The following is a 22,502-nucleotide window of genomic DNA, read 5'->3' as shown; positions in this document are numbered from 1 at the left end:
GGGGATTTGGATTGAAGATTTTCCCTCTTTATTTACCTCCACTCACTCAATTACTTACTGCATGTATCAGGTCTGACACCCAGCCAGCAGGTGGATCTACGTAGAGAGAGATGTCATGCGCTGTATGCTGCTGTCCAGGAGGGTCTTGATGCTGGACACAATGTAAATGCTGCATCCAAGAGAGGCATCACTTGGGTAGGTGGACAGATACAGTTGTCCAGGGAGACATCACTTTGGTAGGTGGACAGATGCTGTTGTCAGGAGACATCAGATGCTGGACTGATGAGTGTGGTGGACAGTCCAGGGAGACATCACTTGGGTAGGTGGACAAATGCTGTGGTCCAGGGAGACATCACTTGGGTAGGTGGACAGATGCAGTGGTCCAGGGAGACATCACTTGGGTAGGTGGACAGATGCAGTGGTCCAGGGAGACATCACTTGGGTAGGTGGACAGATGCAGGGAGACATCACTTGGGTAGGTGGACAGATGCTGTGATCCAGGGGAGACATCACTTGGGTAGGTGGACAGATACAGTGGTCCAGGGAGACATCACTTGGGTAGGCGGACAGATGCAGTGGTCCAGGGAGACATCACTTAGGTAGGCGGACAGATGCAGTGGTCCAGGGAGACATCACTTGGGTAGGTGGACAGATGCAGTGGTCCAGGGAGACTTCACTTGGGTAGGTGGACAGATACAGTAGTCCAGAGAGACATCACTTGGGTAGGTGGACAGATACAGTAGTCCAGGGAGACATCACTTGGGTAGATGGACAGATACAGTAGTCCAGAGAGACATCACTTGGGTAGGTGGACAGATGCTGTTGTCCAGGGAGACATCACTTGGGAAGGTGGACAGATACAGTAGTCCAGGGAGACATCACTTGGGTAGGTGGACAGATGCAGTAGTCCAGGGAGACATCACTTGGGTAGGTGGACAGATGCTGTGGTCCAGGGAGACATCACTTGGGTAGGTGGACAGATACAGTGGTCCATGGAGACATCACTTGGGTAGGTGGACAGATGCTGTGGTCCAGGGAGACATCACTTGGGTAGGTGGACAGATACAGTGGTCCAGGGAGACATCACTTGGATAGGTGGACAGATGTTGTTGCCCAGGGAAACATCACTTGGGTAGGTGGACAGATGCTGTGGTCCAGGGAGACATCACTTGGGTAGGTGGACAGATACAGTGGTCCAGGGAGACATCACTTGGGTAGGTGGACAGATGCTGTGGTCCAGGGAGACATCACTTAGGTAGGCGGACAAATGCTGTGGTCCAGGGAGACATCACTTGGATAGGTGGACTGATGCAGTGGTCCAGGGAGACATCACTTGGGTAGGTGGACAGATACAGTGGTCCAGGGAGACATCACTTGGGTAGGTGGACAGATGCTGTGGTCCAGGGAGACATCACTTGGGTAGGTGGACAGATCCAGTGATCCAGGGAGACATCACTTGGGTAGGTGGACAGATACAGTGATCCAGGGAGACATCACTTGGGTAGGTGGACAGATGCTGTTGTCCAGGGAGACATCACTTGGGAAGGTGGACAGATACAGTAGTCCAGGGAGACATCACTTGGGTAGGTGGACAGATGCAGTAGTCCAGGGAGACATCACTTGGGTAGGTGGACAGATACAGTGGTCCAGGGAGACATCACTTGGGTAGGTGGACAGATACAGTGGTCCAGGGAGACATCACTTGGGTAGGTGGACAGATGCTGTTGTCCAGGGAGACATCACTTGGGTAGGTGGACAGATACAGTAGTCCAGGGAGACATCACTTGGGTAGGTGGACAGATGCTGTGGTCCAGGGAGACATCACTTGGGTAGGTGGACAGATACAGTGGTCCAGGGAGACATCACTTGGATAGGTGGACAGATGCTGTTGTCCAGGGAAACATCACTTGGGTAAGTGGACAGATACAGTGGTCCAGGGAGACATCATTGGGGTAGGTGGACAGATGATGTAGTCCAGGGAGACATCACTTGTGTAGGTGGACAGATGCTATTGTCCAGGGAGACATCACTTGTGTAGGTGGACAGATACAGTGGTCCAGGGAGACATCTCTTGGGTAGGTGGACAGATACAGTGGTCCAGGGAGACATCACTTGGTAAGGTGGACAGATGCTGTGGTCCAGAGAGATATCACTTGGGTAGGTGGACAGGTACAGTGGTCCAGGGAGACATCACTTGGTTAGGTGGACAGATGCTGTGGTCCAGGGAGACATCACTTGGGTAGGTGGACAGATATAGTGGTCCAGAGAGACATCACTTGGGTAGGTGGACAGATACAGTGGTCCAGGGAGACATCACTTGGGTAGGTGGACAGATACAATGGTCCAGGGAGGCATCACTTGGGTAGGTGGACAGATGCTGTGGTCCAGGGAGACATCACTTGGGTAGGTGGACAGATCCAGTGGTCCAGAGAGACATCACTTGGGTAGGTGGACAGATACAGTGGTCCAGGGAGACCTCACTTGGGTAGGTGGACAGATACAATGGTCCAGGGAGGCATCACTTGGGTAGGTGGACAGATGCTGTGGTCCAGGGAGACATCACTTGGGTAGGTGGACAGATGTGGTCCAGGGAGACATCACTTGGGTGGTGGACAGATACAGTGGTCCAGAGACATCACTTGGGTAGGTGGACAGATGCTGTGGTCCAGAGAGACATCACTTGGGTAGGTGGACAGATGCTGTTGTCTCACTTGGGTAGGGTGGACAGATGCTGTTCTCCAGGGAGACATCACTTGGGTAGGTGGACAGATGCTGTTCTCCAGGGAGACATCACTTGGGTAGGTGGACAGATGCAGTAGTCCATGGAGACATCACTTGGGTAGGTGGACAGATGCTGTAGTCCAGGGAGACATCACTTGGGTAGGTGGACAGATGCTGTTGTCCAGGGAGACATCACTTGGGTAGGTGGACAGATACAGTAGTCCAGGGAGACATCACTTGGGTAGGTGGACAGATACAGTGGTCCAGGGAGACATCACTTGGGTAGGTGGACAGATACAGTGGTCCAGGGAGACATCACTTGTGTAGGTGGACAGATACAGTGGTCCAGGGAGACATCACTTGGGTAGGTGGACAGATACAGTGGTCCAGGGAGACATCACTTGGGTAGGTGGACAGATGCTGTGGTCCAGGGAGACATCACTTGGGTAGGTTGACAGATGCTGTGGTCCAGGAAGACATCACTTGGGTAGGTTGACAGATGCTGTGGTCCAGGGAGACATCACTTGGGTAGGTGGACAGATACAGTAGTCCAGGGAGACATCACTTGGGTAGGTGGACAGATGCTGTGGTCCAGGGAGACATCACTTGGGTAGGTTGACAGATGCTGTGGTCCAGGGAGACATCACTTGGGTAGGTGGACAGATACAGTGGTCCAGGGAGACATCACTTGGATAGGTGGACAGATGCTGTTGATCAGGGAGACATCACTTGGCGTAGTGACAGATATGTATGGAAAGGAAGGGCTTTGCCCCAACATATATGTTAATTCATTGATTAAGTTGTATATCATGCAACATTTTCCTGTGTTTCTATTCATATGAGTGCAAGGTAATAAGGATGTAGAAACAGTTTTGTATATTCATGTTTTGTCGGGTAAATACAATGAGGTGCATTCATTCCTTGTGTGACTTTACATGTCCTGGTGTACATTCAGCAGTGGAGCCACACCCGGGACACAGGTAGAGTGTATGCTTACATCCCATATGTCACTGTAGTAGGTGACAACTTGAACAGGAATATACAAATACATGTTGTGGGTACCTGACATATATAGACATAGTAGGTAAACAGGTAGACTAATCATATTATTACCTCACACAGGTAGTGTACTGTGATTACCTGACAGGTGTAGACTGTGTTATTACCTGACAGGTATAGATTGTATTATTACCTGGCAGGTGTGGAGTGTATTATTACCTAACAGGTTTAGACTGTGTTCTTACCTTACAGGTGTAGATGGTTGTATTACCTGACAAGTGTAGACTGTATTTTTAACTGACAGGTGTAGATTGTACTATTACCTGACAGGTATAGATTGTATTATTACCTGACAAGTGTAGACTGTATTTTTATCTGACAGGTGTAGATTGTACTATTACCTGACAGGTGTAGACTGTCTTATTACCTGACAGGTGTGGATTGTATTATTACCTGACAGGTGTAGACAGTGTTATTATGTGACAGGTGTACATTGTATTATTACCTGACAGATGTAGATTGTATTATTACCTGACAGGTGTAGACTGTGTTATTATGTGACAGGTGTAGATTGTATTATTACCTGACAGGTGTAGATTGTATTATTACCTGACATTTGTAGACTGTGATATTACCTGACAGTTGTAGACTGTATTATTACCTGACAGGTGTAGATTGTATTATTACCTGACATTTGTAGACTGTGATATTACCTGACAGTTGTAGACTGTATTATTACCTGACAGTTGTAGACTGTATTATCACGTGACAGGTGTAGACTGTGTTATTACGTGATAGGTTCAGACTGTGTTATTACCTGACAGGTGTAGATTGTATTATTACCTGACAGGTGTAGACTGTGTTTTACCTGACAGGTGTAGATTGTATAATTACCTGACAGGTGTAGACTGTATCATTACCTGACAGGTGTAGACTGTGTTATTACGTGATAGGTGTAGACTGTGTTATTACCTGACAGGTGTAGATTGTATTATTACCTGACAGGTGGAGACTGTATTTTTATCTGACAGGTGTAGATTGTACTATTACCTGACAGGTGTAGACTGTCTTATTACCTGACAGGTGTGGATTGTATTATTACCTGACAGGTGTAGACAGTGTTATTATGTGACAGGTGTAGATTGTATTATTACCTGACAGGTGTAGATTGTATTATTACCTGACAGGTGTAGACTGTGTTATTATGTGACAGGTGTAGATTGTATTATTACCTGACAGGTGTAGATTGCATTATTACCTGACATTTGTAGACTGTGATATTACCTGACAGTTGTAGACTGTATTATTACCTGACAGTTGTAGACTGTATTATCACGTGACAGGTGTAGACTGTGTTATTACGTGATAGGTTCAGACTGTGTTATTACCTGACAGGTGTAGATTGTATTATTACCTGACAGGTGTAGACTGTGTTTTTACCTGACAGGTGTAGATTGTATCATTACCTGACAGGTGTAGACTGTGTTATTACGTGATAGGTGTAAACTGTGTTATTACCTGACAGGTGTAGATTGTATTATTACCTGACAGGTGGAGACTGTGTTTTTACCTGACAGGTGTAGACTGTGTTATTACGTGACAGGTGAAGACTGTGTTATTACTTGACAGATGTAGACTGTATTATTACCTGACAGGTGTAGACTGTGTTATTACGTGACAGGTGTAGACTGTGTTATTACGTGATAGGTTCAGACTGTGTTATTACCTGACAGGTGTAGATTGTATTATTACCTGACAGGTGTAGACTGTGTTTTTACCTGACAGGTGTAGATTGTATCATTACCTGACAGGTGTAGACTGTGTTATTACGTGATAGGTGTAGACTGTGTTATTACCTGACAGGTGTAGATTGTATTATTACCTGACAGGTGGAGACTGTGTTTTTACCTGACAGGTGTAGACTGTGTTATTACGTGACAGGTGAAGACTGTGTTATTACTTGACAGGTGTAGACTGTGTTATTACCTGACAGGTGTAGACTGTGTTATTACGTGACAGGTGTAGACTGTGTTATTACCAGACAGTTGTAGACTGTGTTATTACCTGACAGGTGTAGACTGGGTTATTACCTGACAGGTGTAGACTGTGTTACTACTTGACAGGTGTAGACTGTGTTATTACCTGACAGGTGTAAACTGTATTGTTATTATAACCTGACAGGTGTAGATTGTATATAGCCTCACATAGGATGGAGATATGTCTACATATTTCACCTCTTCGTCAGATGGGGAGATGTCTACATGTCTCAACTGTGTGTGAGAAGGGGGAGATGTCTTCATGTCTAACCTACTGTGTGTGAGAGGTGGAGATGTCTGCATGTCTCACCTGTATTTGGGATGGGGAGATGTCTGCATGTCTCACCTGTATGTGAGATGGGGGAGGTGTCTCTACGTCTCACCTGTATTTGGGATGGGGAGATGTCTGGATGTCTCACCACATGCCTCAGTGTTGAGTTAGGATGGTGTTTGTTGCAGCTGCATATGGCCAGCGCTAATGGCTACCGGAGTGTTGTCAAGTTGTTATTAAACAACAATGCTGATGTGAATTCCCAGGATGATATTGGATGGACACCACTACATGTTGCAGCAAAATACTGCCAGGTAGGCCGCCATGAAACCCTTCCAAGTTCTGCAAGGATAATTCATACATGCGATACAAAATATCATTATTAATTAGTTTTTGAAATAGTACTCCATTATACCATCTTGAAATTACATCAAGTACAGCCAGGTAGGCCGTCATGAAATCATGGGTGTGCATGTTATACATTTTCTATGTTTTGATATGTTGTGTTTGATGTGTCGGCTTTTGATGGTTGGTGATGGATGGTTGAATTTATTCGTCTGTCTGAAGGTGAAAGTTGCTCGTCAGCTTCTGAAACACGGGGCGGACTGTGAGCGAGAAGACCAACAGGGAAGGAAGCCTGTAGAGGTGGCCGGCACAGAGGAGGTGCAGCGTGTCATCCAGGAGGCGCGGCGCAACGTCATCAGCGGAAACATCGTCACCCACTCACAGGATTCAGACAATGAACTAGAAGCTACTGAAACCATTGTCAGTAAAACCATGTAAGTCAGATTAAATCATCATATTTGCACCACAGTACATATACCACTGTCCAAATCCCATCGTACAAATCCCCCTGTCCAAATCCTGTTGTCCAAATCCCATTGTGCAAATCTCACTGTCCATTAATACCACTGTCCAAATCCCATCGTCCAAATCCCACTGTGCAAATACCGCTGTCCAAATCCCATCATCCAAATCCCACCATCCAAATCCCACCGTTCAAATCCCACCGTACAAATCCCATCATCCAAGTCCCACTGTTCAAATCATCATACCTACACCACTGTCCCAGTGAGTAGAGTGTCATATCAGTACCTACACCACTGTCCCAGTGAGTAGAGTGTCATATCAGTACCTACACCACTGTCCCAGTGAGTAGAGTGTCATATCAGTACCTACACCACTGTCCCACACCACTGTCCCAGTGAGTAGAGTGTCATATCAGTACCTACACCACTGTCCCAGTGAGTAGAGCGTCATATCAGTACCTACACCACTGTCCCAGTGCGTAGAGCATCTTATCAGTACCTACACCACTGTCCCAGTGAGTAGAGCGTCATATCAGTACCTACACCACTGTCCCAGTGAGTAGAGTGTCATATCAGTACCTACACCACTGTCCCAGTGAGTAGAGTGTCATATCAGTACCTACACCACTGTCCCAGTGAGTAGAGTGTCATATCAGTACCTACACCACTGTCCCAGTGAGTAGAGCGTCATATCAGTACCTACACCACTGTCCCAGTGAGTAGAGCGTCATATCAGTACTTAGACCACTGTCCCAGTGAGTAGAGCATCGTATCAGTACCTATCAGTGAGTGACGGGTCTGTTGTACAATGGGTGATGGGTCTGTTATACAATGAGTGACGGGTCTGTTGTACAGTGAGTGACGGGTCTGTTGTACAGTGAGTGACAGGTCTGCTGTACAGTGATTGATAAATCTGTTGTACAGTGTGTGATGGGTCTGTTGTACAGTGTGTGATGGGTCTGTTGTACAGTGAGTGATGGGTCTGTTGTACAGTGAGTGATGGGTCTGTTGTACAGTGAGTGACGGGTCTGTTGTACAGTGAGTGACAGGTCTGCTGTACAGTGATTGATAAATCTGTTGTACAGTGTGTGACGGATCTGTTGTACAATTAGTGATGAGTCTGCTGTACAGTGAGTGACGGGTTTGTTGTACAGTGAGTGACAGGTCTGCTCTACAGTGAGTGATGAGTCTGTTGTACAGTGAGTGATGTATCTGCTGTACAGTGTGTGATGGGTCTGTTGTACAGTGTGTGATGGGTCTGTTGTGCAGTGTGTGATGGATCTGCTGCACAGTGCTTGATGGGTCTGTTGTACAGTGTGTGATGGTCTGTTGTACAGTGTCTGATGGGTCTCTTGTACAGTGAGTGAAGGATCCGATGAACAGTGTGTGATGGATCTGCTGTACAGTGTGATGAGTCTGTTGTACAGTGTGTGATGGGTCTGCTGTACAGTGTGTGATGGGCCTGCTGTACAGTGTGTGATGGGTCTGTTGTACAGTGAGTGATGGATCTGATATACAGTGTGTGATAGGTCTGCTGTACAGTGAGTGACGGGTTTCTTGTACAGTTACAAGTCTGTTGTAAAATGTGTGATGGGTCTGTTGTACAATGAGTGACTGGATCTCTTATACAGTGTGAGATGGGTCTGTTGTACAGTGTGATGGGTCTCCTGTACAGTGTGTGATGGCTCTCTTGTACAGTGTGTGATGGGTCTGTTTACAGTGTGTGATGGATCTGTTGTACACTGTGATGGGTCTGTTTACAGTGTGTGACAGGTCTGTTGTACACTGTGTGATAGGTCTGCTGTACAGTGTGTGATGGGTCTGTTGTACAGTGAGTGATGGATCTGCTGTACAGTTTGTGATGGGTCTGTTGTAGAGTGTGTGATGGGTCTTGTACAGTGTGTGATGGTCTGTTGTACAGTGTGTGATGGATCTGCTGTACAGTGTGTGATGGATCTGTTGTACAGTGTGTGATGGATCTGCTGTACAGTGTGTGATGGGTCTGCTGTAGAGTGTGTGATGGGTCTGTTGTACAGTGAGTGATGGATCTGATGTACATTGTGTGATAGGTCTGTTGTACAGTGAGCAACAGGTTTGTTGTACAGTGACCGATCTGTTGTACAATTTGTGATGGGTCTGTTGTACAATGAGTGACTGGATCTGTTGTACAATTTGTGATGGGTCTGTTGTACAATGAGAGATGGGTCTGCTGTACAGTGTGTGACAGGTTTGTTGTACAGTGTGTGATGGATCTGTTGTACAAGTTGTGATGGATGTGTTGTACAATTTGTGATGGATCTGTTATACAGTGTGTGATGGGTCTGTTCTACAGTGTGTGATGGGTATGTTGCACAGTGTGTCATCGGACTGCTGTACAGTGTGTGGTCGGTCTGTTGTACACTCTGTGATAGGTCTGCTGTACAGTGTGTGATGGGTCTGTTTAAAAGTGTGTGATGGATCTGCTGTACAGTGTGTGATGGGTCTGTTGTACAGTGTGATGGATCTGTTGTACAGTGTGTGATGGGTCTGCTGTACAGTGTGTGATGGGTCTGTTGTACAGTGTGTGATGGGTCTGTTGTACAGTTTTTGATGGGTCTCTTGACAGTGTGTGATGAGTCTTTTGTACAGTGTGTGATGGGTCTGTTTACAGTGTGTGACGGGTTTGTTGTACTGAGTGTGATGGGTTTGTTGTACAGTGTTTAGGGTTTGTTGTACAGTGTGTGATGGGTCTGTTGTACAGTGTGTGATGGGTCTGTTGTACAGTGAGTGACGGGTTTGTTGTACAGTGAGTGATGGGTCTGCTGTACAGTGTGTGATGGGTCTGTTGTACAGTGAGTGATGGATCTGTTGTACAGTGTGTGATGGGTCTGTTGTACAGTGGGTGACGGGTTTGTTGTACAGTGAGTGATGGGTCTGCTGTACAGTGAGTGATGGGTCTGCTGTACAGTGTGTGATGGGTCTGTTGTACAGTGAGTGATGAGTCTGTTGTACAGTGAGTGATGGGTCTGTTGTACAGTGAGTGATGGGTCTGCTGTACAGTGAGTGATGAGTCTGTTGTACAGTGAGTGATGGGTCTGCTGTACAGTGAGTGATGGGTCTGCTGTACAGTGTGTGATGGGTCTGTTGTACAGTGAGTGATGAGTCTGTTGTACAGTGAGTGATGGGTCTGTTGTACAGTGTTAAGGGTCTAATGTACAGTGTGTGACTGAGTTTGTTGTACAGTGTGTGATGGGTCTCTTGTACTGTGTGTGCTAGGTCTGTTGTACAGTGTGTGATGGGTCTCTTGTACAGTGTGTGCTAGGTCTGTTGTACAGTGTGTGATGGGTCTGTTGTACAGTAAGCGATGGGTCTAATGTACAGTGTGTGACTGGTCTGTTGTACAGTGTCTGTGTATTTGCTTTAGGCATGCAGCTCATGTGAATCTGTCCCACTCCGATAAGCTGCTGGAGTCACAGATCCGCTATGGTCAGCAGGGAGCAGTGCATGCTGGGATGCTGGAAGACGAGGAAGAGTCCAGCAATGATACAGCTTATGTCTCGGCTATCTGGAAAGTTGCAGATTCTGAGGAGGTGATGAATTTCTAACGGTTGTGAATATGATTCTGTGTTGTAAATTCATTTTCATTACATTGTTTGGTGCCCTCTGAAAGTGTTTCCGAATGTTGATCCTAGCTAGTACCACCTTGTTTGAACAAATCACTGCAGCGTACAGGTGGTCAGTTGGCCGCTCTGTTAATGACAATATGAATGTATGTTTCTTCACAGGCCAGTCTTCCAATGTGGCATACGACAGACGACCTCACCACATTCACTGACCTGACAGAGAAGACGATGTTGGAGACTCTACAAACACGCTATGCAGATAGGCTTATATATGTAAGTATGTCCACAGTCGATGGTGGAGACACTACAAACACAATATACAGGTTGACTTATATATGTAAGTATGTCCACAGTCGATGGTGGAGACACTACAAACACAATATACAGGTAGACTTATATATGTAAGTATGTCCACAGTCAATGGTGGAGACTCTACAAACACAATATACAGGTAGACTTATATATGTAAGTATGTCCACAGTCAATGGTGGAGACTCTACAAACACAATATACAGATAGACTTATATATGTAAGTATGTCCACAGTCAATGGTGGAGACTCTACAAACACAATATACAGATAGACTTATATATGTAAGTATGTCCACAGTCGATGGTGGAGACACTACAAACACAATATACAGGTTGACTTATATATGTAAGTATGTCCACAGTCGATGGTGGAGACACTACAAACACGCTAATGCAGATAGACTTATATATGTAAGTATGTCCACAGTCGATGGTGGAGACACTACAAACACGCTATACAGATAGACTTATATATGTAAGTATGTCCACAGTCGATGGTGGAGACACTACACACACGCTATGCAGATAGACTTATATGTAAGTATGTCCACTGTCGATGTTGGAGACACTACAAACATGCTATGCAGATTGACTTATGTATGTCCACAGTCGACAGATATCAACACAGCTGGTAAGAAATGGGGTTTCTATATCTTCACCACCATTTCAGATCACCACAATAAATGGTTCATGCTTCAGACATACATTGGGGACATACTGCTGGCTGTAAACCCCTTCATGGAGCTGCCATACTATGCCAAGTCTGTAAGTATATACATGGACCTCCATGTACCTTGGTGTGTGAGTGACAGGCTGTAAGTATATACATAAGACTTGGTGTGTGAGTGACAGGCTGTAAGTATATACATGGGCCTTGTTGTGTGAGTGATAGGCTGTAAGTATATACACGGGCCTTGGTGTGTGAGTGACAGGCTGTAAGTATATACATGGGCCTTGGTGTGTGAGTGACAGGCTGTAAGTATATAGATGGGCCTTGGTGTGTGAGTGACAGGCTGTAAGTATATACATGGGCCTTGGTGTGTGAGTGACAGGCTGTAAGTATATACATGGACCTTGATGTGTGAGTGACAGGCTGTAAGTATATTCATGGGCCTTGGTGTGTGAGTGACAAGCTGTAAGTATATACATGGGCCTTGGTGTGTGAGTGACAGGCTGTAAGTATATACACAGGCCTTGGTGTGTGACAGGCTGTAAGTATATACATGGGCCTTGGTGTGTGAGTGACAGGCTGTAAGTATATATACATTGATCCTGGTGTTTTAGTGACAGGCTGTAAGTATATACATGGGCCTTGGTGTGTGACAGGCTGTAAGTATATACATGGGCCTTGGCGTGTGAGTGACAGGCTGTAAATATATATACATTGATCCTGGTGTTTTAGTGACAGGCTGTAAGTATATACATGGGCCTTGGTGTGTGACAGGCTGTAAGTATATAGATGGGCCTTGGTGTGTGAGTGACAGGCTATGAATATATATACATTGATCCTGGTGTTTTAGTGACAGGCTGTAAGTATATACATGGGCCTTGGTGTGTGACAGGCTGTAAGTATATACATGGGCCTTGGTGTGTGAGTGACAGTCTGTAAGTATATATACATTGATCCTAGTGTTTTAGTGACAGGCTGTAAGTATATACATGGGCCTTGGTGTGTGAGTGACAGGCTGTACGTAGAACAGTCACTTTAGTGGACCTTGGTGTGTGAGTGACAGGCTGTAAGTAGAACAGTCACTTTAGTGGACCTGGTGTGTGAGTGACAGGCTGTAAGTAGAACAGTCACTTTAGTGGACCTTGGTGTGTGAGTGACAGGCTGTAAGTAGAACAGTCACTTTAGTGGACCTTGGTGTGTGAGTGACAGGCTGTAAGTAGAACAGTCACTTTAGTGGACCTTGGTGTGTGAGTGACAGGCTGTAAGTAGAACAGTCACTTTAGTGGACCTTGGTGTGTGAGTGAAGCTGAAGCTTGATTACCTTTTTCCTGAAACTTGTTTCTAAGTCTACAGGTTTTGAAATTTCGATCCAGTTATCTTTCTTATTTGTGGTACACCAGGATATGACATGCAGAAGTACCCTGATCTCCCTAATGAGGAATTCCATTTTTATGTTTACTTGTCTTCTTAGAAATCTTTTCTTCGTCAATTTCAAGATCCTCATTCTGATTGCTGGGAGGCACTATGAGTCCTGTCTACCCTGTATACTTATATCAAAATGGGTGGGGAAAATACAGTCGCTGGCCGGGAGAGGTACTGTTAGAGGCTGGTGGATGGTTGATGTTGAGGTGGCCGGGAGAGGTACTGTTGGAGGCTGGTGGATGGTTGATGTTGAGGTGGCCGGGAGAGGTACTGTTGGAGGCTGGTGGCTGGTTGATGTTCAATAACAGTCTTCTATAGGAGGTAGCCCTGGATACCCATCAACATACTACACCAGATGAAGCTCCTGCACCTAAAGTCTTCACTGATGAAGCGTTATCTGCTGTTCTTATGTCATTTGAAGCTGTATTAAAGGACAATCAGATACAATATGCATTTACTGTAAATCACATATTTTTTGCTTCACGATATTTCTTCGACTTGCCTAATTCTCAAAAATAAATTGCAACTGAAGGCCACCAACATGGACAGCACTGATGAAATGGCCTCATGAGCCTTTCTGTAACTAATATGAGCTGTCAACGATATAGGCTAACAATAACCATGGCCACAAGTGCTTTTCAGGACATTCACTGCAGAAGTAACCGAGAAGGCACCACATCAGGACCACAGGAACAGGACCAAGCCTGATGCTAAGGGCTGACCACAGGAACAGGACCAAGCCTGGTGCTTAGGGCTGACCACAGGAACAGGGCCAAGAGATGCCAAGGACTGACCACAGGAACAGGACCAAGCCTGATGCTAAGGGCTGACCACAGGAACAGGACCAAGGCTGATGCTAAGGGCTGACCACAGGAAGAGGACCAAGCCTGATGCTAAGGGCTGACCACAGGAACAGGGCCAAGAGATGCCAAGGACTGACCATGGGAACAGGGCCAAGAGATGCTAAGGGCTGACCACAGGAAGAGGACCAAGCCTGATGCTAAGGGCTGACCATGGGAACAGGACCACGAGATGCTAAGGGCTGACCACAGGAACAGGACCAAGCCTGATGCTAAGGGTTGACCACAGGAACAGGGCCAAGAGATGCTAAGGGCTGACCACAGGAAGAGGACCAAGCCTGATGCTAAGGGCTGACCACAGGAACAGGGCCAAGAGATGCTAAGGACTGACCATGGGAACAGGGTCAAGAGATGCTAAGGGCTGACCAAAGGAACAGGGCCAAGAGATGCTAAGGGCTGACCAAAGGAACAGGGCCAAGAGATGCTAAGGGCTGACCACAGGAACAGGACCAAGCCTGATGCTAAGGGCTGACCACAGGAACAGGGCCAAGAGATGCTAAGGACTGACCATGGGAACAGGGTCAAGAGATGCTAAGGGCTGACCAAAGGAACAGGGCCAAGAGATGCTAAGGGCTGACCACAGGAACAGGACCAAGCCTGATGCTAAGGGCTGACCACAGGAACAGGACCAAGCCTGATGCTAACAGCTGACCACAGGAACAGGGCCAAGAGATGCTAAGGACTGACCATGGGAACAGGGTCAAGAGATGCTAAGGGCTGACCACAGGAACAGGGTCAAGAGATGCTAAGGGCTGACCACAGGAACAGGACCAAGCCAGATGCTAAGGGCTGACCATGGGAACAGGACCAAGAGATGCTAAGGGCTGACCACAGGAACAGGACCAAGAGATGCTAAGGGCTGACCACAGGAACAGGACCAAACCTGATGCTAAGGGCTGACCACAGGAACAGGACCAAGAGATGCTAAGGGCTGACCATGGGAACAGGACCACGAGATGCTAAGGGCTGACCACAGGAACAGGACCAAGAGATGCTAAGGGCTGACCACAGGAACAGGACCAAACCTGATGCTAAGGGCTGACCACAGGAAGAGGACCAAGAGATGCTAAGGGCTGACCATGGGAACAGGACCAAAAAGAGATGCTAAGGGCTGACCAAAGGAACAGGACCAAGAGATGCTAAGGGCTGACCACAGGAACAGGACCAAGAGATGCTAATGGCTGACCACAGGAACAGGACCAAGAGATGCTAAGGGCTGACCACAGGAACAGGACCAAACCTGATGCTAAGGGCTGACCACAGGAACAGGACCAAACCTGATGCTAAGGGCTGACCACAGGAACAGGACCAAGAGATGCTAAGGGCTGACCATGGGAACAGGACCACGAGATGCTAAGGGCTGACCACAGGAACAGGACCAAGAGATGCTAAGGGCTGACCACAGGAACAGGACCAAACCTGATGCTAAGGGCTGACCACAGGAACAGGACCAAGAGATGCTAAGGGCTGACCATGGGAACAGGACCAAGAGATGCTAAGGGCTGACCAAAGGAACAGGATCAAGAGATGCTAAGGGCTGACCACAGGAACAGGACCAAGAGATGCTAAGGGCTGACCACAGGAAGAGGACCAAGAGATGCTAAGGGCTGACCATGGGAACAGGACCAAGAGATGCTAAGGGCTGACCACAGGAAGAGGACCAAGAGATGCTAAGGGCTGACCACAGGAAGAGGACCAAGAGATGCTAAGGGCTGACCATGGGAACAGGACCAAGAGATGCTAAGGGCTGACCACAGGAACAAGACCAAGAGATGCTAAGGGCTGACCATGGGAACAGGACCAAGAGATGCTAAGGGCTGACCACAGGAAGAGGACCAAGAGATGCTAAGGGCTGACCACAGGAACAGGACCAAGAGATGCTAAGGGCTGACCACAGGAAGAGGACCAAGAGAGATGCTAAGGGCTGACCACAGGAACAGGACCAAGAGATGCTAAGGGCTGACCACAGGAAGAGGACCAAGAGATGCTAAGGGCTGACCACAGGAAGAGGACCAAGAGATGCTAAGGGCTGACCACAGGAAGAGGACCACGAGATGCTAAGGGCTGACCACAGGAACAGGACCAAGAGATGCTAAGGGCTGACCATGGGAACAGGACCAAGAAATGCTAAGGGCTGACCACAGGAAGAGGACCACGAGATGCTAAGGGCTGACCACAGGAAGAGGACCACGAGATGCTAAGGGCTGACCACAGGAACAGGACCAAGAGATGCTAAGGGCTGACCACAGGAAGAGGACCAAGAGATGCTAAGGGCTGACCACAGGAAGAGGACCAAGAGATGCTAAGGGCTGACCACAGGAAGAGGACCAAGAGATGCTAAGGGCTGACCACAGGAACAGGACCAAGAGATGCTAAGGGCTGACCACAGGAAGAGGACCACGAGATGCTAAGGGCTGACCATGGGAACAGGACCAAGAGATGCTAAGGGCTGACCACAGGAACAAGACCAAGAGATGCTAAGGGCTGACCACAGGGAAAGGACCACGAGATGCTGGGGCTGACCACAGGAAGAGGACCAAGAGATGCTAAGGGCTGACCACAGGAAGAGGACCACGAGATGCTAAGGGCTGACCACAGGAACAAGACCAAGAGATGCTAAGGGCTGACCACAGGAAGAGGACCACGAGATGCTAAGGGCTGACCACAGGAAGAGGACCAAGAGATGCTAAGGGCTGACCACAGGAAGAAGAGGACCACGAGATGCTAAGGGCTGACCACAGGAACAACAAACCAAGAGATGCTATATAAAAGGCTGACCACAGGAAGAGGACCACGAGATGGCTGACCACCAGGAAGAGAGACCACGAGATGCTAAGGGCTGACCACAGGAAGAGGACCACGAGATGCTAAGGGCTGACCACAGGAAGAGGACCAAGAGATGCTAAGGGCTGACCACAGGAAGAGGACCAAGAGATGCTAAGGGCTGACCACAGGAAGAGGACCACGAGATGCTAAGGGCTGACCACAGGGAACAGGACCAAGAGATGCTAAGGGCTGACCACAGGAAGAATAGGACCACGAGATGCTAAGGGCTGACCACACAGGAAGAGGACCAAGAGATGCTAAGGGCCGACCACAGGAAGAGGACCAAGAGATGCTAAGGGCTGACCACAGGGGAAGAGGACCACGAGATGCTAAGGGCTGACCACAGGAACAAGACCAAGAGATGCTAAGGAGCTGACCACAGGAAGAGGACCACGAGATGCTATGGGCTGACCACAGGAACAAGACCAAGAGATGCTAAGGGCTGACCACAGGAAGAGGACCAAGAGATGCTAAGGGCTGACCACAGGAAGAGGACCAAGAGATGCTAAGGGCTGACCACAGGAAGAGGACCACAAGAGATGCTAAGGGCTGACCACAGGAACAAGACCAAGAGATGCTAAGGGCTGACCACAGGAAGAGGACCACGAGATGCTAAGGGCTGACCACAGGAAGAGGAGCAAGAGATGCTAAGGAGCTGACCACAGGAAAGAGGACCAAGAGATGCTAAGGGCTGACCACAGGAAGAGGACCACGAGATGCTAAGGGCTGACCACAGGAACAAGACCAAGAGATGCTAAGGGCTGACCACAGGAAGAGGACCACGAGATATGGCCTGACCATGGGAACAGGACCAAGAGATGCTATGGGCTGACCAAAGGAACAGGACCAAGAGATGCTAAGGGCTGACCACAGGAACAGGACCAAGAGATGCTAAGGGCTGACCACAGGGAAGAGGACCAAGAGATGCTAAGGGCTGACCACAGGAAGAGGACCAAGAGATGCTAAGGGCTGACCACAGGAACAGGACCAAGAGATGCTAAGGGGGCTGACCACAGGAACAGGACCAAGAGATGCTAAGGGCTGACCACAGGAAGAGGACCACGAGATGCTAAGGGCTGACCATGGGAACAGGACCAAGAGATGCTATACTGACCACAGGAACAAGACCAAGAGATGCTAAGGGCTGACCACAGGAAGAGGACCACGAGGATGCTAAGGGCTGACCACAGGAAGAGGACCAAGAGATGCTATGGGCTGACCACAGGAAGAGGACCACGAGATGCTAAGGGCTGACCACAGGAACAAGACCAAGAGATGCTATGGGCTGACCACAGGAAGAGGACCACGAGATGCTAAGGGCTGACTGACCACAGGGAAGAGGACCAAGAGATGCTAAGGGCTGACCACAGGAAGAGGACCACGAGATGCTAAGGGCTGACCACAGGAACAAGACCAAGAGATGCTAAGGGCTGACCACAGGAAGAGGACCACGAGATGCTAAGGGCTGACCACAGGAAGAGGACCACGAGATGCTAAGGGCTGACCACAGGAAGAGGACCACGAGATGCTAAGGGCTGACCACAGGAAGAGGAACCAAGAGATGCTAAGGGCTGACCACAGGAAGAGGACCAAGAGATGCTAAGGGCTGACCACAGGAAGAGAGGACCACGAGATGCTAAGGGCTGACCACAGGAACAAGACCAAGAGATGCTAAGGGCTGACCACAGGAAGAGGGACCAACGAGATGCTAAGGGCTGACCACAGGAAGAGGACCAACCAAGATGCTGCTAAGGGCTGACCACAGGAAGAGGACCAAGAGATGCTAAGGGCTGACCACAGGAAGAGGACCACGAGATGCTAAGGGCTGACCACAGGAACAAGACCAAGAGATGCTAAGGGCTGACCACAGGAAGAGGACCAAGAGATGCTAAGGGCTGACCACAGGAACAGGACCAAGAGATGCTAAGGGCTGACCACAGGAAGAGGACCAAGAGATGCTAAGGGCTGACCACAGGAAGAGGACCAAGAGATGCTAAGGGCTGACCACAGGAAGAGGACCACCTGATGCTAAGGGCTGACCACAGGAACAAGACCAAGAAGAGATGCCAAGGGCTGACCACAGGAAGAGGACCACGAGATGCTAAGGCTGACCACAGGAAGAGGAGCAAGAGATGCTAAGGGCTGACCACAGGAAGAGGACCAAGAGATGCTAAGGGCTGACCACAGGAAGAGGACCACGAGATGCTAAGGGCTGACCACAGGAACAAGACCAAGAGATGCTAAGGGCTGACCACAGGAAGAGGACCACGAGATGCTAGGAGCTGACCATGGAACAGGACCAAGAGCTAAGGGCTGACCACAGGAACAGGACCAAGAGATGCTAAGGACTGACCACAGGAACAGGACCAAGAGATGCTAAGGGCTGACCACAGGAAGAGGACCAAGAGATGCTAAGGGCTGACCACAGGAACAGGACCAAGAGATGCTAAGGGCTGACCACAGGAAGAGGACCAAGAGATGCTAAGGGCTGACCACAGGAAGAGGACCAAGAGATGCTAAGGGCTGACCACAGGAACAGGACCAAGAGATGCTAAGGGCTGACCACAGGAACAAGACCAAGAGATGCTATACTGACCATGGGAACAGGACCAAGAGATGCTAAGGGCTGACCACAGGAACAGGACCAAGAGATGCTAAGGGCTGACCACAGGAACAGGACCAAGAGATGATGCTACCACAGGGCCAAGAGATGCTATGGGCTGACCACAGGAACAGGACCAAGAGATGCTAAGGGCTGACCAGGAAGAGGAACCAAGAGATGCTAGGGCTGACCACAGGAAGAGGACCAAGAGATGCTAAGGGGCTGACCACAGAAGAGGACCCCACGAGATGCTAAGGGCTGACCACAGGAACAGGACCAAGAGATGCTAAGGGCTGACCATGGGAACAGGACCAAGAGATGCTAAGGGCTGACCACAGGAAGAGGGACCAAGAGATGCTAAGGGCTGACCACAGGAAGAAGGACCAAGAGGATGCTAAGGGCTGACCACAGAACAGGAGGACCAAGAGATGCTAAGGGCTGACCACAGGAAGAGGACCAAGAGATGCTAAGGAGCTGACCACAGGAAGAGGACCAAGAGATGCTAAGGGCTGACCACAGGAACAGGACCAAGAGATGCTAAGGGCTGACCACAGGAAGAGGACCAAGAGATGCTAAGGGCTGACCACAGGAAGAGGACCAAGAGATGCTAAGGGCTGACCACAGGAACAGGACCAAGAGATGCTAAGGGCTGACCACAGGAACAGGACCAAGAGATGCTAAGGGCTGACCACAGGAAGAGGACCACGAGATGCTAGGGCTGACACAGGAAGACCACCAAGATGCTAAGGGCTGACCACCAGAAGAGGACCAAGAGATGCTGACCACAGGAACAGGACCAAGAGATGCTAAGGGCTGACCACAGGAACAGGACCAAGAGATGCTAAGGGCTGACCACAGGAACAGGACCAAGAGATGCTAAGGGCTGACCAAGAGGACCAGAGATGGGGCTGACCACAGAAGATGCTAAGGGCTGACCACAGGAACAGGACCAAGAGATGCTAAGGGCTGACCACAGGAAGAGGACCAAGAGATGCTAAGGGCTGACCACAGGAAGAGGACCAAGCCTGATGCTAAGGGCTGACCACAGGATGCTAAGGGCTGACCACAGGAAGAGGACCAAGAGATGCTAAGGGCTGACCACAGGAACAGGACCAAGAGATGCTAAGGGCTGACCACAGGAACAGGACCAAGAGATGCTAAGGGCTGACCACAGGAACAGGACCAAGAGATGCTAAGGGCTGACCACAGGAAGAGGACCAAGAGATGCTAAGGGCTGACCACAGGAACAGGACCAAGAGATGCTAAGGGCTGACCACAGGAAGAGGACCAAGAGATGCTAAGGGCTGACCACAGGAAGAGGACCAAGAGATGCTAAGGGCTGACCATGGGAACAGGACCAAGAGATGCTAAGGGCTGACCACAGGAAGAGGACCACGAGATGCTAAGGGCTGACCACAGGAAGGACAGGACCAAGAGATGCTAAGGGCTGACCACAGGAAGAGGACCAAGAGATGCTAAGGGCTGACCACAGGAAGAGGACCACGAGATGCTAAGGGCTGACCACAGGAAGAGGACCACGAGAGATGCTAAGGGCTGACCACAGGAAGAGGACCAAGAGATGCTAAGGGCTGACCACAGGAAGAGGACCACGAGATGCTAAGGGCTGACCACAGGAAGAGGACCAAGAGATGCTAAGGGCTGACCACAGGAAGAGGACCAAGAGATGCTAAGGGCTGACCACAGGAAGAGGACCACGAGATGCTAAGGGCTGACCACAGGAAGAGGACCACGAGATGCTAAGGGCTGACCACAGGAAGAGGACCACGAGATGCTAAGGGCTGACCACAGGAAGAGGACCACGAGATGCTAAGGGCTGACCACAGGAAGAGGACCACGAGATGCTAAGGGCTGACCACAGGAAGAGGACCACGAGATGCTAAGGGCTGAGTGAAGGGATAACAAGACAGAAGGAAGGAAAGCAAGACAGAAACATGGCACATTGGGAGAACTTCACAAAGCTCCAGCTTCAGTCCTTGCAATGCCAGAAAACCATGTAAGATCCTATACAGGTCAGTTTGCTGCATTTGTTTGAGATAGAAGATACATACATGTGAAATTGGATAAATCTGTGGTACAGTCCTCAGCATCAGAGCAGCAATCTTTCATCTTGCCTGAAAAACTGCCTTCCTTCTGACCAAGCTCCGTCTAGGACATCAGAGTTACATGCATTAGATGTTAGATCAGTCACATTATCTGAGGATCCATCACTTGGAGCACTCATGGAGTTTCTAACCATGAACCAGAAATCTGTTATGGACCATTATCCAGCCTCATGTAAGAATGTCGAGTTTTGATTGGTTCACGTGACTCTGAGAAAATACCATGTACACCCATCACGATCCGCAAGCAGGGAGTACAAAAGTCATATCATCCCGCCACGCCTCGGTGACCACGCGAACAGAGAAAAGCGTGCATCGCCAAGCCTTTAGTAACTTGCGCTGCATTGAGGTCAATCGATCAGCTGTTGTCAACAAGGAAATGTTTTGCCACAACAACTGAGAATGAAATTGAAACAAAACTTTGTTTGATTTAGTATAAACAAAATCGGCTAGATAAATTCCTCTGGCTAGGGGAATACAACCTTACTCAGGACTTATTAAACCCCCTGTATTTCCCTCGACACAATGTGATAACTTATATTAGCATAGCATTAGTAAACTATATCAGCTCTCATCCCTACATTGGAACAAACAGTACTCGATAGAGTGATATGCGCAGTCCGAGCTCTCAAACAGTATCTTTAGAGGACTGAACATTTCAGATGAAGTACCATTGTCCCTGGATTGACTGTCAAGAAAACTCTGACAAGGATATCACCACAGTTGCGGCCTTGGATACAAAGACTATTAAACTAACTTACACTATGGCAAGGATCAGCTACAGTGTATGCATCTCTCAGGCCACGTGAGTGATGGGCCATATCCTCTTCTCTTGCGTAGTGGACAACTTTATAACTGGAACAGATTAGGCATCATCTAACATGTTTATGTCCTTTTTTAACTGTGTAATGTCTCAGAGGATGTACCTGGGATCTGCTGTTGCCACTCGGTCCATTGCTTCCGTCTAAGCCCCTTTGTGGGGTCGGTAGGTTGACATGAACACTTGGATCTTTCTTGCAGTCTAACGCTGCACATGGTTGACTGAGGCTGGTCAGTCTAACGCTGCACATGGTTGACTGAGGCTGGTCAGTCTAATGCTGCACATGGTTGACTGAGGCTGGTCAGTCTAACGCTGCACATGGTTGACTGAGGCTGGTCATTGGCTATTATCCAGTCAATGATAAAACCCATATTCACATCTTACAGATGAGAACTGAACCTGCAGTGATGACTTTATGAAGTCATTGTGATGT

At 48.6% G+C, this 22,502-nt stretch overlaps 1 protein-coding gene across 2 annotated transcripts in view; it reads left to right on the top strand.

The window, feature by feature from the left end:
• Positions 1 to 22,502, top strand: part of LOC124281868 (unconventional myosin-XVI-like) — a 186,430-nt gene that overhangs the window by 36,202 nt on the left and 127,726 nt on the right. For both annotated transcript variants that reach the window (XM_046717894.1, XM_046717886.1), the window contains 6 exons: positions 71 to 195; positions 6,216 to 6,341; positions 6,595 to 6,806; positions 10,240 to 10,405; positions 10,601 to 10,711; positions 11,449 to 11,514. In XM_046717894.1, coding sequence (XP_046573850.1) covers positions 71 to 195; positions 6,216 to 6,341; positions 6,595 to 6,806; positions 10,240 to 10,405; positions 10,601 to 10,711; positions 11,449 to 11,514 — 806 coding nt within the window. The remainder of the gene's footprint in view (positions 1 to 70; positions 196 to 6,215; positions 6,342 to 6,594; positions 6,807 to 10,239; positions 10,406 to 10,600; positions 10,712 to 11,448; positions 11,515 to 22,502) is intronic.

This window comes from Haliotis rubra, unplaced genomic scaffold (assembly GCF_003918875.1).
Source record: "Haliotis rubra isolate DU_JTF1 unplaced genomic scaffold, ASM391887v1 Scf1082, whole genome shotgun sequence".
Taxonomy (NCBI): Eukaryota; Metazoa; Mollusca; class Gastropoda; order Lepetellida; family Haliotidae; genus Haliotis; species Haliotis rubra.
The sequence above is the reverse complement of the archived record's forward strand: the minus strand, read 5'-3'. Positions and strand labels throughout refer to the sequence as shown.